Below are 17327 nucleotides of genomic sequence, written 5' to 3' on the forward strand. Positions count from 1 at the left end.
AGGTTCCATCGACCCACTCGAGTTGTCGAGGAACCAGCCTATACCAAAACTAGGTTTTCAAATCCATTCAGGAAATTAAATGCTCCCATTAAATGCCTTTAAGAACTTGTATGGTTAGAGGTTGGCCAAGAAACCCAACAACTTGAATTTGTCAATTCCTTTATGAGGAGGGAAGACGCCCATTTTTTCTTTGATAATCTGAATGAGAAATAGAACATTACCTAGAAGTTAAGAAAGAGGCAAAGCTAGTGATAAATAAGCTCCCATCGATTACGTCAGTGAAAATATAAAGAGAGACACTCTGCCTGTGTCTGTGTTGGAGTATACAAGTATAAGAGGGGGAAAGAAAACCACAGCTGCAGAGAAAGCGCTCTCTAGTGCAAAAATTGACAGGAGAGTAAATGGCAACTTGCTGTTTAGTTGGGTTATCTCTTTCTTTTCACTATATAATGCATGAATATGTCCTGCAATGAGAAAAACAAGCACAGAAAAGCAGCTCAGGTTTCTAATGGGAACTTATTCTGTCATTTGCTTTCTCTTCCTCACACTGCCAATAATCCAATTCCAAGCACTGGTCCCGGACCAGACAGCAGCTCGAGTGCCAGCAGTCTTTGCATTTGGAGACTCCATTGTCGACCCAGGCAACAACAACATGGTCCTGACACCTGCCAAGTGCAACTTCCCTCCATATGGGAGGGACTTCATAGGACACACAGCAACAGGAAGGTTCAGCAATGGAAAGATCCCCACAGACTTCATAGGTAAAACAATAATAATACATATATTATAACCCAACAAAGAATATATTCATAGTTTCTCCATGTACTGGCTGTTTAAAATTTAGAATCTATTTGAGAATTTGATCATGCATTGTTGCATCCTGTCATTTAATCAAATCAGCATCTCTGCTGGGAGTAAAGGAGCTTTTGCCTGCTTATCTTGACCCAGAAATAAAGGAACAAGACCTGCTCACCGGTGTAAGCTTTGCTTCTGGTGGTGCAGGATTTGATAACCTTACCGCTGAAATACCGGTATAAATTTCTTAACTTTGTTAGCTTCATGTATAAATTTTATTTATTCCACTTCCAATAAAAGCATTTCCTTTTCTTCAACTGCAGAATATGCACAGCAGATAGTTATAAAAAGTGCTTTGGTGTACCAACTTATCTGACATTTAAAGAATTAGCTTCCCCTAAAACCAAGTCATCTACATTTACACAGCCTTTTAAGTCACTTGGTTGCTGATTGCTTTTCCGTATATTCTGCTTGGACTTCCAAAAAATTTTAAAACCCTAGTCATTTATAAGATCTATAATTATCTTGTAAAGATCAGGAAAAAATTGCAAAGTAATGAAACAAACCAGATGAACAGAAAATGAAATTGTGATTTCAAATTCAAGAAAAAAGAACACTTACTAAGAACAACCATCTGGTGCAAAACTAGGAAGGAAGGATAAGAAGAAGACAATAAAGAAGAACAAGAACAAATGAAATTGTGATTTCAAATTCAAGAAAAAAGACACTTATTAAGATGGATGCTCTCGTGCAAAACAAGAGAAGGAAAGAGAAGAAGAAGAAAAAGACCACACCAGAATAACTAGGACTTCTAAAATTGTTTTTGTTTGGTCAATGAAGGAACAATTGAAGGGGCTAGAATACAAGCTTTTCTATTTTCTTGCATTACACTGAACTGCAGTCCAAATGGTTCGCTTTTGCTTGATCCTAGAGTTAATTTGAATAGCTTCTGTTGCAGAGTTTTAATCTGTTATTCTTATATTCAAATATTGTTTTATCGCAGCAATTATTTTATGATCAACAGCTATTGCAACTGGATGAGTTTGTCATGATCTGTAGAAGCCAAAATAATATCTTCATGTTCCTTTTGCTTCTTTCAGTCAGTTTTCTCATTATGGGATCAGTTAGAGATGTTCAAAGAATACAAGAGAAAGTTAGAAGCCATTGCCGGTGAAGAGAGAGCAGCTAATATAGTCATGGAAAGTCTCTGCACTATATTTGCAGGGAGCAATGATTTAATGACTACATATTTCACTACCTCTGTCAGAGCTCTGAACTATGATCTCCCTTCATACATCAATTTTTTGCTCCAAGCAGTATCTAGCTTTCTAGAGGTACATCCATACTCCCCAGTGGATACATAGGTTACGGTGACCATCTACTCAGTCAAGCAGACAATAGTACTCACACATGACTATCTGATTCTATGAATCACATCAATACAAGAAGTGAAAGCACATAAAACATAAGACAGATTCATTGTTTTGGACTGAGGACAACTTCTCATTGGCAGGAACTGTACAATTTGGGAGCTCGTAAGATTGGTGTGGTTGGGGTTCCTCCCATAGGTTGTGTGCCTGCACAAAGAACCCTAAAAGGAGGAATCGCCAGGGATTGTGTGGATACTTATAACCAAGCTTCCATCAAGTTCAATGGTGAGCTATCCATGGAGCTGGAAAGGCTAGCCACCTACCATCCAGGGGCCAATATTATCTACATTGATGTCTATAATCCATTACTTGAACTTATTCTGCATCCTTCTCATTATGGTATGTAAATGTACTAATCACTTTTATCCTTTGATATCTACTTAGCAAACAAAATTATTCTGTATTATTGCACAAGCAACCAAATTGGACCTCACTTTACATTCAAGGGTCACCTTTTGGGAGGCAGCATATGGTAGATGACAAGGTGATCAATTGGTTCTACCAAGAAGATGCTCTCACACAGTAGTTCACATTTTTCAGATGATAAATTATCTTTATCGGCACCACCAACGATAATTCAATTGAGAAAATCACACTTATTACTTCTTCGTTGAAGTTCTGACAATTTATTTATTCATTTTTTTCCAGGATTTGAGGAAACAACAAAGGGATGCTGTGGGACAGGGGAAATTGAAGCCACCATTCTGTGCAACGATTTGAGTCCATTCACATGCCCAGATGCCACTAAATATTTGTTTTGGGATGGCTTTCATCCTACAGAGAAAGGATATGAGATTCTTGTAGCTAAATTCAGTGAAAAGCTTCCCGATCTACTGAACTAGCAAATAAAGTATTGCCCAGAACTTGCGACTCTTTCATATTAACACTTGGTTAAATACCATGCTTCCCAACAACAACTGATCTTGAATTCAAGAATAGCGAAAACCTAAACCTTACATTACTCCCTAGTCACTAGTATGGCAAGGTTTTCAATTGGCAGTGAGCAATGCATTGGCATCCAACCTAAAACGGAAGCATCTACAGCTTGGTACTGCAGTGGCTTTTAGAAAATAAAAGGGTCCAATACAGTTTCTAAGTATGACATCACTTCCTTTTTTAAGAAAAGATCTTGACATGTAAAATATGAATTCTCTCAAAATACATGTGACATGTATCAATGGACTTGCTTTGTATTGTATTGAAAAATTAAAGGATTAGTCCTATTCTTGCTTCTATTATTAAAACTATACAGCCTGGATATCGGTAAGGGGTATGGTGATGGATACTTATACCCTGTTGAATTCTCCAGACTCGAGAGGAACTGATTTGGCTGACATAATATATATCTGAATGTGCAAGCATCCACATTTATTCTATGAAACATTTATCCTTCATCGGGCAAAGAGAAGAGAATACATAGACCACACAGCTTCTTTACAAGCAACAACTCGTGATATAAATATAAATCAACTTATGTCAATAAAATTATGTCTCAGAAATACACATTAAATGTTTGCAAGTGCACGTTTGTGCTTCTTAATTACAGTTTAAAAATCTAGGGTATAACAGAAAATAAAAAGCTATCAGATTCTTTACTTTTTAAATTTATTGGATTGTTAGATTATTTCCTATAAAAATAGGATATTCATTCAGAATAATCCAGAAGAACTTTGTAGGAATAAAAACCACTTTGGCTGCTGATCTTTTTTTATTATTCTTACTGAAGCTAAGAGCAATCCAATTTGGAAATTACACAACAGACACTAGATATGAAAGATAGCAACCATACGAGTTAAAAAGGATATGCCAAAATGATTCAGATGAAAAGAATGATCTCAGACATTTTCTTTAATTGCAAAATTATCAAGATAAACAACAACCTTATGTCCTTATCTAATATAATCTTAATGTTATTAATTTATCACCATTTTACAGCATTCGAATTTACTGCTTCATCTTCAATGGCACCATTCTTGATTTTCCTTCAAAGAACTTCCACCCTCGGTAAGATAGATGTATACACATACTTTCACCACGAACAGCCTTTTTGGACAAATGACCTTACTCCAATCCATTAAATTGTTTTCTAAATACTCTAGGTCATAATGAGCGTATCATTTTATAAAGCTAAAAATCAGTACAAGTACAACATCAGTGAAAAGGCAAATAAAAAATAAGTCCTCAGAAGGATGGAGAAATTCTGCAAATCAAACTCCGGCTAGCAACAATACTTCACAAAACTGCAAGATACGGTCTGTTGATGGTAATAGAGATGCTAAATACTAGTTGATGGAGCATTACACAATTGCTTGATAGTTTATTAATATATGTAATTATAACTTTAAACAGATTGTTATATTAGAAATTTCAGAAGAGAATAGAAAATTGCATCTGGAGTTGCCAATTCAAGAACTACTGATCCGATATTTCTATTGAAACAAACAATTGTGTACATGCTTTGTGAACCAGGTAGATTGAGCCTTATGCTCATTAAAATGGCAGCACCTTACTACTTGCTCTGGATTTCTGTATCACCATCTAAAATGAAGCAAATAAATAAAGAATGTTCCACTAAGTTCCCATGGAAAGCATAACTGCATGAAATTCACAAAGATCTGATATGCAGCTTTTTTTTTTGGGAAAATTATACTCAGCATATAAGGTTAAGAAAATTCACCATACATCGTTTGATGGTTGAAAGGATAAAAACTGAGCCAACAATATCCGTCCTAGCATTTCTAAAATCCACAAATATGTTTCAGATAATCGGTGCTCCATATATCTTCAATATAAAGTAGGAACCTAGAAATTCATTTTTCCTTCCTAGGTTGGTTAAGTCTTAAAACCCAGATAAAGAGGTCCCCTAGCCTACTCTAAGCAGAAGGCTCTATAAAACCTGGTAGTAGGCTCAACTTAAACATTTCCACTAGACTCCACTTTATGCACATCGTTGCCAGAGAAACCTTCAACAGAATTATACCTGCAATAACCAAAAATTCTAGAGTAACTCCAAGGATCTGAAACTATGACCTTGTCTAAACAATGGAAAAGAACCAACCGCTAGGACTAAGCCCCAGATATCTGGGGAGGCAGAGTTTCAACGATATATGAGGAGACAGGCATGAGAACATGAGAGTGTTGAAGTAAACTTTGTAAAAAGTAAAATGCTAAGTGACAAGCATATGTAACTATTTAAGGAAATGCTGGGGTAATACCTATCAAAAATAAAGTGATGGGAAACAATTAAAATAACACAAGCATGAGCAAAGAAAATCTAAGGAAGCACCCATGTGGGAGTGGACCATGACATTTGTGTCATAAGGGTCTAAAAAGAGCAAGGGAAAACATAAGCTAATATGGTTGAAAGTCATGAGAAAGGATCTAGGAAATTTTGAAGTAATATCTAAACATACATATAATAGGAATTTTTGTCAGAAAAGGACTTACAAAGTTGGAGAATAGCTTGCACAAGGATTTACAATATTCAAGTCCGACCCACCATTCTTATAGACCAGCAGCCAACCAACACAAAAGACAATAAAAACATAAAAAGGAGTACCAATAGAAGACTACCAGACAACTAATAAACTCTGATATACTGAAGCCTCCACAAGATCTAGCGAATGCATGGTTGTTTTGCTTTCCAAGATGCTAATCAAGGCTTTTTCCTTCTTCCATTCCACAGCTTTGTGAGTGTATCTTCAGCACATTCCTCAGAGATTAACAGGCCACAGTTTCTACCTAGCACCCTGAGTTCTTCCTCGATAACATAGCCAATGACCAGCTTGCCATCAGAGGATACTTCCACCTGGGTGAGTCTTCTTCACCTTCTATTACTCGAACTATTTCTATGGTAGAACCCAATCCCTGATCACTTGCTGCTTCTGCCAAAGACACCTAGGGATTGGCACATCATATTGTTTTTTTCCTTGTGTCTCCATAGTTGGGGTGGCCATGATAGGTTTAACCCACAGAGAACCTAAACCACTCAGATTAATCAACTTGGGGCTTGAATCCAAAATCAGCACTAGTGCTAGTATGGGTGAAGATTTCATGATCTAGGATGATATATAACTTGATCCAATTCGCATTGGATGCGGTAGGTTCATTTGGATACTAGCAGTTAATCTTATCAAACCCCACAGGACCACCACAACGCTAGGCCTACTGTCTCAAGTGCAAGCTCTGCACTGTAGGCAGAAACTAAAAGGCTGTGAAGTAGCCATCATTCCTTCAAACACCAAATCTCTGACAAATTTTTATGCATCTTCCTGCCGACAGCACTACCTACTCTTAACTTATGATCTAAAGAGTTTAAGGAATAGAAGTTGCAATTCTTGCATAAAAGTTATATTTAATGCTTAGCATTCCACAATATAATGCTAGGATTTAGTGCAGCATCTTTCAGCTCCATATTTGGACATAACGAAAGTCAGATCAAAGAAATTGTCTAAAAATAAACATTTTTCTGATTATACTCAAGTATGCATCATAATACAGATGACTGAACAATTTCTTTTTTCATAATTAATGCCAAAGTTAGCCATGACAAGCAACTTTGCAGCAACAAGCAGACGTGGAAATTTTTATGAATATGAAATAAAGGTCTGCAGTTCTTCCATGACCAGTATATTCAACATGAATCTAAGAAACACTTGACCATGGTTGCTATGATCAACTAAGAGAAATACTCATTAAAAAATGAAACAGGAAAAGTTTTTGTCGTACAAAGATCCCTAGCTCCAAAATAACATTGTGTAAAGCTTCAAGAAAGCTAATAAATGGCAAATCAAAGGTCAGATCAATACAGGCTAAAACCAAAGAACTGGCTAATAAGAATGGCAAGTCCCATGGATATGGCTACAAGAGAAGCAACCCATGTCAGTTTCTCTGTTATCCTAGGAACCCTTTCTTTCAATGCCTGAGTACATGAACCAATAAAAGCTGTGTAACTCCCCATCGCAAACACAGTTCCAACAAGAAACATACCTAAAAAAGCAGCACCCGCCAGGCGAGAAGGAAGAGCAAGTGCCGGCATGACCATCATGAGCGCATCTGGCTGCAGTCCATGCACAATGCCAGTGGCGACAGTTGCAAACCCCAAATTTTTCCTCCCACTGGTACCAGCATCTAAGGGTTCAATGATACTAACATCACACTCCCCATTATCTAGAGCAATGCATGGGGTGGGCACCTCTGAAGCCTCCCTGATTCCAACAGCTCCAATAACAAGCAGAGTTAAACCCACGATTCTGGTCCCCCATGTTCGGATGACCTCAATGTGCAGACGATCCTTGAGCATAAGAAATAGCAAACCAAATATTACTTGGCCGGCATCATGGCCACAGCCCCAAAGGGCCCCTACTATAGCACTTTCCATCTTTGATCGACCAATGGATAAGGGAGCCAAGGCAGCGAGATGGTCAGGGCCTGATAGCGTGTGCAGGCAACCAGCAAAAAAACCAGTCCATGCACTGTTTAGCAACTCATTTCTAATAAGTCTTCCACTTGTCTTAGCGGCAGACTGCATTGTTGCATAAGCTGGTGGTGCTAGAATTGGCTGGATTATGATCACAATAAATGCTGATACTATAATGTAAACCAGAGCAGAAGCAACCTGAAATATTGTAAAATGTAGACTTTATTCAGAATTATCAAAGACTTAGCAAACCACAAAAGAACCCCCAATAATCATAGAAGTTGGTTAGCATAATTATGAATGAGAAACACCAAAATAACTAGTCTGATACATGGCAAGATATCTCCTTTTTGAATCCTTTTGAATCAAAATGGTCATGCAAGCGGCGTGCAGAAGTCAATTATAGGAAATAGAACAAGCATATAATAATTTGGAAGCCAAAACTCTACTGCAGCAAACCTTAAGTTTGAAACAGCCATGCCAACTACACTGCCTACATGATCCTCCCATCAAATATCAAAGACCACAAAAACACAAAGGTCCTAGCTTCTACGCTTTATGACATAATCCTGCTGGTACATGAAATTCACTTTCATAATGTTTGGATGCCTATACATAAGAAATGCATGTAGTTAGGGTTGCATGTGGTTGTAGTTGTTGTATTAGTAACTCCATCTCCAGTGTTTGCTTCAATGTGTTTGCAGTTCCAGAAAATAAAATCTTATGTTTGTTTGTTTGTAAATGAGAAGCGTAATTCTATTTGGTTATACTATTAAAGTATGTTCTAATTATTTCTCCACCATTCATTGTCTTTGTTGGAACTTAAACCCATCATATAGAAGCCTCTAAAGCCTTTTTAGTTGCAGTAGGTTGTCTTAGGCTAATTTGGCCATAAGATAAAACACTGTAAAAGGGCTCCCAGAGGTAATTTGACTTGTAGTATTCTAATCAACCTGCAGCAATCCAAACACTAGAAAAAGGCCATCTCCTGCTAGGAAGGCTGAGTCATACCCCTGCGTAAGCCCAACCTGAATTTTTTTTTTTTTTTTAGGAATGGGACTTAAGACCAAGCTTTGGCTCAAAGATGTTTTCAAAGTTCTGGCCCAAGCCAGGTCCAAAACAGATCAGGCCAAAACTGTAAAAACTGTAACTGCCATTATCCTCCTCTCCTCCACCACAATGCAAGATTAGACAAAAAGAAGAAAGAAGAAGAGAGAGAGAGAGAGAGAGAGAGAGAGAGAGAGAGAGAGAGGGAGAGAGAAGTCCCCCACACCATCACAGCTGGCTACTCATCAGTGGCGCCACCACATGTTGCCCAATCCCGGTGGTGCCCACCACCTCTTCCCATAACATCATCATGCTAGTCCTCCTTGTCATCTCCTTCCTCGACCCCTTCCCTCCCTTGCCGCACCGCCTACCTCTTCTCCTCCTATCCATCAGATTGCCAAAAGCTAATTAAATCAGAGAAATCTCAGAACCAAACTCCACCAACCCAATCAGTCCACCAAAGGAAGAGAAAATAGCAGCAGCAATTCAGACAACCGCCTTCCTATCAAATGTGCACTCAGAGCAACCCCTCAATAATTCAATTAGGAAATAGTAGACAAAACTTTATGGTTATTTCTTCAATTTGCTTTCCCCATGCAACTTCATAGCCCTCACGGTAGCTTCATCAATGTTATCCACCAAATAAAAAGGCTTGCTCAAGAAGACCATCTAATTCTCCGAAAAGGATCAATTAAAACCCCTTACTATTTCTTCAAGACTAATATATTTTCCTGGAGAACCACTAGATACTTCTGCCATGAAGAATGGTTGTGACAAGAAATGCTCAGTTTTTCATACTTGCACTATAGTTAAACGATCTTCTTTGGATAATTCATCCAACCAAAAGATAGGTATAATGTCCTGAAGTTCTTTACAACGTCATAAAGTTTGCTTAACTCTTTGCACAATTTCATAATGTTCCTAACCAATGATTGGAGGTTGTAATATAGCCAACATTGAATCTAATAGATCCACCATTGGATAAATACCTTTAGTAGCTAATACTTTTGATAGTATGGTAATAGCATTTTAAATGTGCCAACATCATGGCAGGAATAAGATTACTCAAATCATTTGCAGGTACATAAATTGCTTGGATCGAAGTTATAGATCCTTCTTTGGTAGAGGTTACATACGTAAATCCTATTATATGAAAATAGGCATAATTCGTCCATGAAAGAGTATAAAGAATAGGTGCATATCTAATCTATATGCAAAAAAAAAAAAAAAGAACAATTGTTAGTGAAATCGAAATAATGAATCATAAATCAAGTTTGGTTCGAATTCCATACATAATCTAACATAGACAATATTTTCTATAATAACAGACAAATGAAATACACTAACGACTCCATCTGCTTAACATGTTGCAAAAATGAATTGGCTTCCAAAACCCCTTCTTGTGCCCTTTAACCTTGCCGTGAACGCCACCAAACCCTCAAATTCGAATCACTTCCCTCTCTTGAAGAAATGGCCTACAAGTACACCACCAAAAGAAGTGTGTCGTAATCATCCCCAAGCAGGAGTGGGTGGGATAAGGTCTAGTCGGGGCTTAGGCGAGGTTGGGCCTGCTTACGGCCAGCTTCGAACCTGATTATAGGCTAGGCCTGGTTTGTGAGTCCAATGGTCAAGCAACTCCTGACTGTGAACATCTTTAGGCCTTATTTTTAAGCCCAAACCCAACCCAAATTGCCTCAAGCCCGAAGCTGACCCAGACTGATAAGCCTTGGGCTAGGCCAAGACCAGTTCCAGCCCTACCTCCTCCAACTGGCTTTCACTTCCACCCAGTTGCAAGTTTCCAATTACCAAAAATAAATAATTCTACTGCATATACATGTTACATTTTACACTCAACTGCAATACCATAGTTACTTACTCAAGACATGAAGACATCAAATGCATTGTCGAAGCAAGGAATCTGCTTGTTTACGTTACGTCAAGGCAGCATATTTAGTCTTCACTAGTGCTTGGCAAGAGATGTTAAGCTTCAGCTTCATGGGAAATATTATCCAGCACTCTTATCAAAGGATAACAAACTAAAATGCTTCATTCTTCATCTTCTACAGCAACCGCAATCCCTCAACCCCGCACCCCCCCTCCCTTCTTTCCCACAAGAAGAAAAAAAGGATAAAAGATTCTCTTTGTGAAGCCAAAATTTGCAGATTCTATCACCTCCTCCACAAGCCAAGGCCATCAAAATCCACTTTATTGTACATCCCAAATGAATGTTTCTGAATTCCAATATTATGCTTGGTTCATTCCTCTAACATATCATTTTCTATATCAAGGCATTTAAAGAAAGTGGGCACATGCACTTACACTCTTTTACCAAAGATTTAATGTTATGCATCTAATCCAATTGATGAATATGGTCCAAAAGGAAGTTTAAAACATCAAAGCATGATCCATATTACTAAGTTAATTTGGAGCATGGTTTGCCGTACCGTCCTATATCGTTCGGTATGGGATGTACTGTACCATATCAAGAGGAAATCGATATGAAATCCCACTTCGAGTCAGTACAAACCCCGTACTGCCTGTACTGAGACAAACCATCCCATACCGAAGTGCATACCGATCCATACCGAAGCATACCGACCTAAACCAAGGTGTACCAAAATAAAAATTGAGAAAAATGATTTGGGAGCTATTTTTGCACAGGATGTGTACCGTACCATACCAAATCAATAAAAACCAATATGGTACCCAATACCGAGATAGCAAACCTCGCTTTGGAGAATACATAGAGGTACAACATTAAAATTGCCAATGTCTTGTAAGCACAATAATGCCAATCCAAAGAAAAATTTGAAAATATATTTATTCAAAATTGAACAAAATGCCCACTAACCACAAGCCTCATCCTCTAGTTGTAACCTTGAGCCATGTGGTCCTTTATTCACATCTTCATTATTGTGAAGATAAAATATCGACTAAAAATAATAATAAGTTGTTTTTTAATTTACCTTAAAAGTAAGTTCCAAATATGTTATACATGACCTGTAACAAACTAAAAGCATTTCATATCATGTCCATGTTATACATGCACCGGCTACACACTAGGGAAAATAAGTTTGAGCGTCAAAAGGCAAATCAAAAAAATGTTACAATGTCTATCTTCACAAGCATTGAAAAATGAATATACATGCACACAACACTACCAAGTAGAAACTTATTCCAAACCATAAATATGCTATAGACGATGAAGAAAAAACAAATATATATATTCTTACCATTAGAAACATAAATTATGCTATAACTAAAAAAAGAGATACATGGGATGTACTTACAAGCTTCATACATCCAGTGTGACCTCCCCAAATTATCTTTTTCTTATTGCAATTCCATAATATGCTTGTATCCATTATGTTCCCTAGATAATGCAACATTAAGATATTCCAATACAAAGAAAAGGAGCTCGAGTTTTCAAATGAAAAATCATTATTATTGTTCTTGTTACTATATATCAATCTTCATAACTAAAGTATTGTGTGGAATTACAAATGTCATTAGGTGATGTAATGATAACAGAAAAATATAAGCTAAGTCATTTTAGACTAACAAGGCACCAAATTGTTCCAGTCTATACCATAGTATCTCATTGTGAATTTGTAATATAATACAACATAGGTCAACACACAAGACATGCTATTTATTGTAGCATGTTACTTATTATGTGGTATGGTGCAATACAAATCAGTAGTTAAATCATTAGCATAAAGGCATTGGAAGTGAGCCTCTCCATTATAAATATACATTAGAATCAAAAATAAAATGAAATGTCTCCTGGGATAAAATTTCTGCAAAGAAACTAAAGCATTGCAGGAAAAAAAAAAAAAAAGAATATCTGGAGCATAAACTTTCCATAAATGGATATTTGATTAGCATCAATAATGAAAATATTGACTACATAATTGCAAATACCCAATATCTCCTCAAAGTCATGAAAAAAGTTATTAGCAACTACGCAGCACATTGTTCCCCCCACAAGTTGTAAAGCCAAATGTCGCATCTTCAACCTGAAGTGACTTGTAACATATCGTGACCACTAGATGTGCAGATGTTGCAGTTTCAACTAAGTGGAAGCAGCATAGCAACATGATGTTGTTAATGGATCACATAATTCACAAGAAGTCAAGAGGAAAGTACTTGAATGCTTATATGTTCATGTCCTACAATTAACAACTAAATTTTTTGTCCAAGCAATTCAATCTATCATGTGGCATAATATGCAATTACATAAACAAATAAAAAAAAATCAAAATCAAAAGTTGCAACTATAATGTCCATAGCATCTCTTGGAAAATGGAGAGATTTATTTAAGAAACACAATGATAACAAGTAAAATCACTTAAGCTCATCCATAGATTGTGATAGAACAATGCCTCATGTGAATATTAGACCAATCAAGCAATTGCAAGGAGAACCGTTTCAAGAACACCAATTTAAATTTTTTTTTTTTAAAAAAAAGGAGGAGAAAGAAACAAATTAGATTGTTGAGAAGCAAAAAAGGTTAACTTCTTAATTTTCAACAATTCCACGCATAATGAATGTGTATGCATCACTTGACAGCAAGAACGCGTTTTTCTAAAAGTAAACATTAGACTCCTACTCTAAGAAAGCCAGATACGCATGCTTCACATCATTGGTCCATACCAGCCTTATAATAACAAGAAACAATATCAGAAAGCAATTTTCACAGGAACATCCAATCTACAAACATCCACTATCCAACAACACAAACATTTCTTAACCTAAAATGGGGTACAAGCCTCGTATATTAGGCACCAGCTATACAATCCTAGTAGCACAATTATAATCAAAAATCTAATTTTTAGCTGACCGATCAATTCAAGCGCCAGACAAAGAGGAAAAACAAGAGATACATCACTTCTATAGAAACAGAAGAAGGTCTCAAACAGAGACCAGCATAAGAAAAGGAACAGAAAAAAGGACGCAAGATTGCACCTTTTGGGGAAATAAGACCGCCAATTCCCTTCCTGAGGCCAATTGGCGACATGGCCGAGCTCGCCTCGCCTGCTCTTCATAGCGAGGAACCGAGACCCTCCCAGGAGATTTGAAGAAGAGAGAAGCAACGGGCTTGAAGCTGCCATGGCGTGGGAAGAAAGGGAGGTTATATCTTGCCTTGGAGGGGACTCCGAAGAGGAGGGGACGAGGTCTCGAGAGAGGAGTTTGGGAGTGGAGAGGAGAGGAAGAGATGAGCCTCTCCATGGATGAGGCGTTCGGTTTGCCTCCAGAAAGAGAAGTTGCGGGTAGAGGAGAGGGATGTATTTGCTTATGAGAACCGTTGGTTGGGGATCAACCGGACTTGGAGCGATGAGATCAACCCGGCAGATTTTCTCACGTCTGTTTTTATGTCCCCTCTCTGGTGGGTGGAAAAATGTTCTAATTCAGGAGTCAAAAAAAAAAAAAAATACAAATGGCTTGCTAGAAAAGTGCTCATAGCACACAAGTAACATAGATAATGTCTTATTTTTCTGTTGACATGATAAGATTAATAAAATATTTAACAATCTCGGATGATTGGGGATAATTTTTTTTCTCTATAGTTTGCTCAAAAATAACTTCTATCTTCAAAGAACGCATAATAGATTTTCAAGATATAATTTCAGTAATCCTTAAACAATAAAGAAGAAGCCATCTACCTTAGATTATTTGTGGATGTATTGGACTGACATTATAGAAAAATTCTAAGCATTCTTATACATGGTTTCATCGGCTCTACATATCTATCTGAAGCCTATATAGTATGTTTTGATTCCATCACCTCTCTTTTAATTGCATCAACCCGTAGAATCCTTGCATAATGATCCACCTAAACTTATGGTGGCAATTGTTTTTACCAAATTAAATTGCAGCTTAGTGGCCATTTTATTAGCTATTATATTTTGCTTAAATATATTATGGTAGTTTTTATTAATGATAGTTTATCCGTACCACCAATTTGACCCTGTGTCCATAAAATCCACAAATGTTGGCGTTAGCTAGCTCGCAGGACCAGAATAGATGGAGAAGATACAAATTTGAATGCAGTAATAAATCCCAATATTCAAGCACAAACCACCTCAATTAAATCGTCAGTGAATTTTGTCCTTCACTCAAACATTCAAAATAAAAATCCCTTTATGAACTACCTACAACTACACTTATGCTCCAAATAACTCTCATGATCTACCAAACAAGATGGAGTTCCAGCATAACTGGTTCTGTGAATAGCCCCAGAAGAGAATGAGTCAATCCTGAGCTGCCGCTTGAACGCCGTTATGAAAGCCTCCACCCTTGCATTCAGTTCTTCTGCATCCCCATCCTCCTCTCCCTCATCCCCTCCCAACTCTGCAACAAACTCCCTCTGCTTCTTTTCTATGGTCGAAGCCGGAGAGCTCGATCTCTTCCCTCTCTGTCTGCTCTTATTCTTCTTCTTGAGCGCATCAGTTGGAGACTTGCACTTGCTCTCAATGCCGCATTTAGGTTGGACGGATATAACAACTATGGAAGCAATGATCAGGTTCAGAAGTAGGAAGAGGAGAAGAGATGGAGTGACCACCGAAGCTAATGGCCATTGCTTTAGAACGCAAGGCAAGAACTTTTTGAGGCCTGAGACAAAGAGAGCAGCTCCGGCTGCTGCTAAGGCCGTCTCTAGAATCTCTTCTTCCCTTCTTAACTTCCTCTTCTCTTGCTCCATTTCTTCTTCTGCTTTGACGTCCGTGGCTTGGCTTCTCTTGCCTTATATCGTCACGTAGCCCAAGTAGTTACTAAAATATGCGAAATATTATAACAACCCAGTTCATCACGGATAATGTGACAACAAGAAAATGGATCACACGCGTGGTTGGTGGGACCCAAGCTTGTTTCCGAGTAGAGGAAGAAGTGAAAGTTTTGGTTAAGTTATCGGTTGTTGGATAACAATGGAGTAGTGTCAGGGCTTTTGTCGCGCCTGCGGAGCCGACCACGACGCACCGGTAGGGATTGTGTCGGGGGGTCTCGTCCGACAGGACATCAGCTACATTGCATTGTTCACAGATGACACATACGAGAGGAAAGTTGCTCGACACGTATACAAGGGCGACGTGAATATGTGTGGCCCCACCTGCATTTCGATGGATCCGCTGTGGCGCGTGTTAGGTGGGGAGAGCATGAGACGTGGGGGATATGATTAGGATCTCTTTCTCGGCCTGCGGAGCACTGGAACCGATCACGTGGAGGGCCTAGATCATCAGCTGAGATTCACGAAACAGCAAGAGAACCTTCAAACCGAACAAAGTATCGACACGTTTAAGGTTGGTTGACACCATGTTACGTGTTGTTGCGATATTTGTTTAGAAGATCTGTTTTGGTGTTGGTGAACGGCGCTTTTAGTTTTGGGATCCATGGAGTCCGCTAGTCTGTTGGTTGGGTGATAAAGCAGTGGAAAAAGTAGATAAATTTTTTCTACTTTTCATGTTGGCGTGTTAGGGACAAAATAATAACTTTTCAGGAAAGATTGGTAAATAAAAGGCAGGGGTTCACTTTTCTGCAGTACTGGGTGTCTGGTCCCTGGCGCGGTTCGCTGGTCCCTTCGTTAAGCTATCACTTGCGATAAATTTAGCAGAGTTAAAAAGATTAGGGCAAAATGTACCAAGATTACTACATAGAAGAGCTGAAATTAAAAGTGATAAACTGTTAATGCATTCTGCATGGTATGACTTCATCTTGACACATGGATGATGTTGTGGTCAGAGATATTCCTGGCTCAAGAGAATCGGTTTTCGTTCTCACAAAGGTGAGTTATTGTCCGCTCTGATTTTTAACCATCTTGAATCTTTAAGTTTCAGATCATCTTGAGCATCACGATTTTATTCTTTAAAAAATACCTCACAAATAAAAGAAAATCTCATTTTATACAAATCATAATTCTTTTTGACTCGCAATCGATATGAGATTAAAGATATACTTTTTCTAACGACAGATGATTAACATGTATATGAGAGATGTAACGAAGAGTCAATTTTTGTTTAGCTTATTAGCATCCTTCTTTATCCTAATAAACATGTGAGATATGAACCTCCTCTAGTTCTAGGGCAACAATTTTGGACTTTCCTATATTTCATATCGTGTGCTTTTTGATGACGGGGATAAACTTGTTTCTGTTGAACAAGAAACAGGACATTGAGCCTAGTTCCAAGTTTCAACTTTCAGCTTTCAACAAAAACCATCTGGTTTTACCCAAAAAAAATAAAAACCATCTGGTTTGGCCTCCAGAATACAGAAAAAGCTATTGGATAGAGCATGCACTGAACCACTCAATATTGAACCTAGGCTTCAGGCTTTGAGTAATTTCTAGTAATCAAGTGGAGGGAAGCGTGCCTGTGTCAGTGCTTTCAATTTGTGTACAACAACCCTTGGCTCGAGTTTAAGTGGCTATACACCAATTGTAATTTGTGTAGACATATTACAAGTTGGGTGAGAGAAGACGGGAGGAATGGATGGACTTGTAGTTTCACGATAAAACTGAGCTTAAGATTGATGCATTAACACAGAGCATACACGGAACAAAAATCATATAGGCAGGCACTATAAAATATCGTATGGAGTGAACTTCATGACATATCATATTTTTTTTAATATTAATTTTAAAA

The 17327-nt window shown here is 37.9% G+C and overlaps 2 protein-coding genes and 1 pseudogene across 4 annotated transcripts; 1 reads left to right on the forward strand and 2 right to left on the reverse strand.

Moving 5' to 3' along the window:
• The first annotated feature begins 453 nt into the window (after positions 1-453).
• Positions 454-3335, forward strand: LOC105055111 (GDSL esterase/lipase EXL3-like; annotated as a pseudogene).
• Positions 1060-13985, reverse strand: LOC105055110 (chloroplast protein FOR GROWTH AND FERTILITY 2). Of its 3 annotated transcripts, none has more exons than XM_073246737.1 (3): positions 13660-13983; positions 7215-7842; positions 1060-1112 (listed from the first exon to the last, which is right to left on the reverse strand). In XM_073246737.1, the coding sequence occupies exons 1-3, from the start codon at positions 13921-13923 to the stop codon at positions 1075-1077; spliced, it is 930 nt and encodes a 309-aa protein (XP_073102838.1). In that variant the 5' UTR covers positions 13924-13983; the 3' UTR covers positions 1060-1074. The 3 variants fall into 3 exon arrangements, with proteins under 3 accessions (XP_073102838.1, XP_029123439.1, XP_010935129.1); XM_029267606.2 differs by lacking the exon at positions 1060-1112 and adding an exon at positions 4937-5205 and having other exon boundaries at positions 13660-13985; XM_010936827.3 differs by lacking the exon at positions 1060-1112 and having other exon boundaries at positions 6891-7842; positions 13660-13980.
• Positions 13986-14397: 412 nt separating this feature from the next.
• LOC105055109 (uncharacterized) lies at positions 14398-15394 on the reverse strand. Its single transcript, XM_010936826.3, has one exon. The coding sequence runs from the start codon at positions 15392-15394 to the stop codon at positions 14843-14845; it is 552 nt and encodes a 183-aa protein (XP_010935128.1). The 3' UTR covers positions 14398-14842.
• Between the last annotated feature and the right edge of the window lie 1933 nt (positions 15395-17327).

The sequence above is a fragment of the Elaeis guineensis genome, chromosome 12 (assembly GCF_000442705.2).
Source record: "Elaeis guineensis isolate ETL-2024a chromosome 12, EG11, whole genome shotgun sequence".
Classification (NCBI taxonomy): domain Eukaryota; kingdom Viridiplantae; phylum Streptophyta; class Magnoliopsida; order Arecales; family Arecaceae; genus Elaeis; species Elaeis guineensis.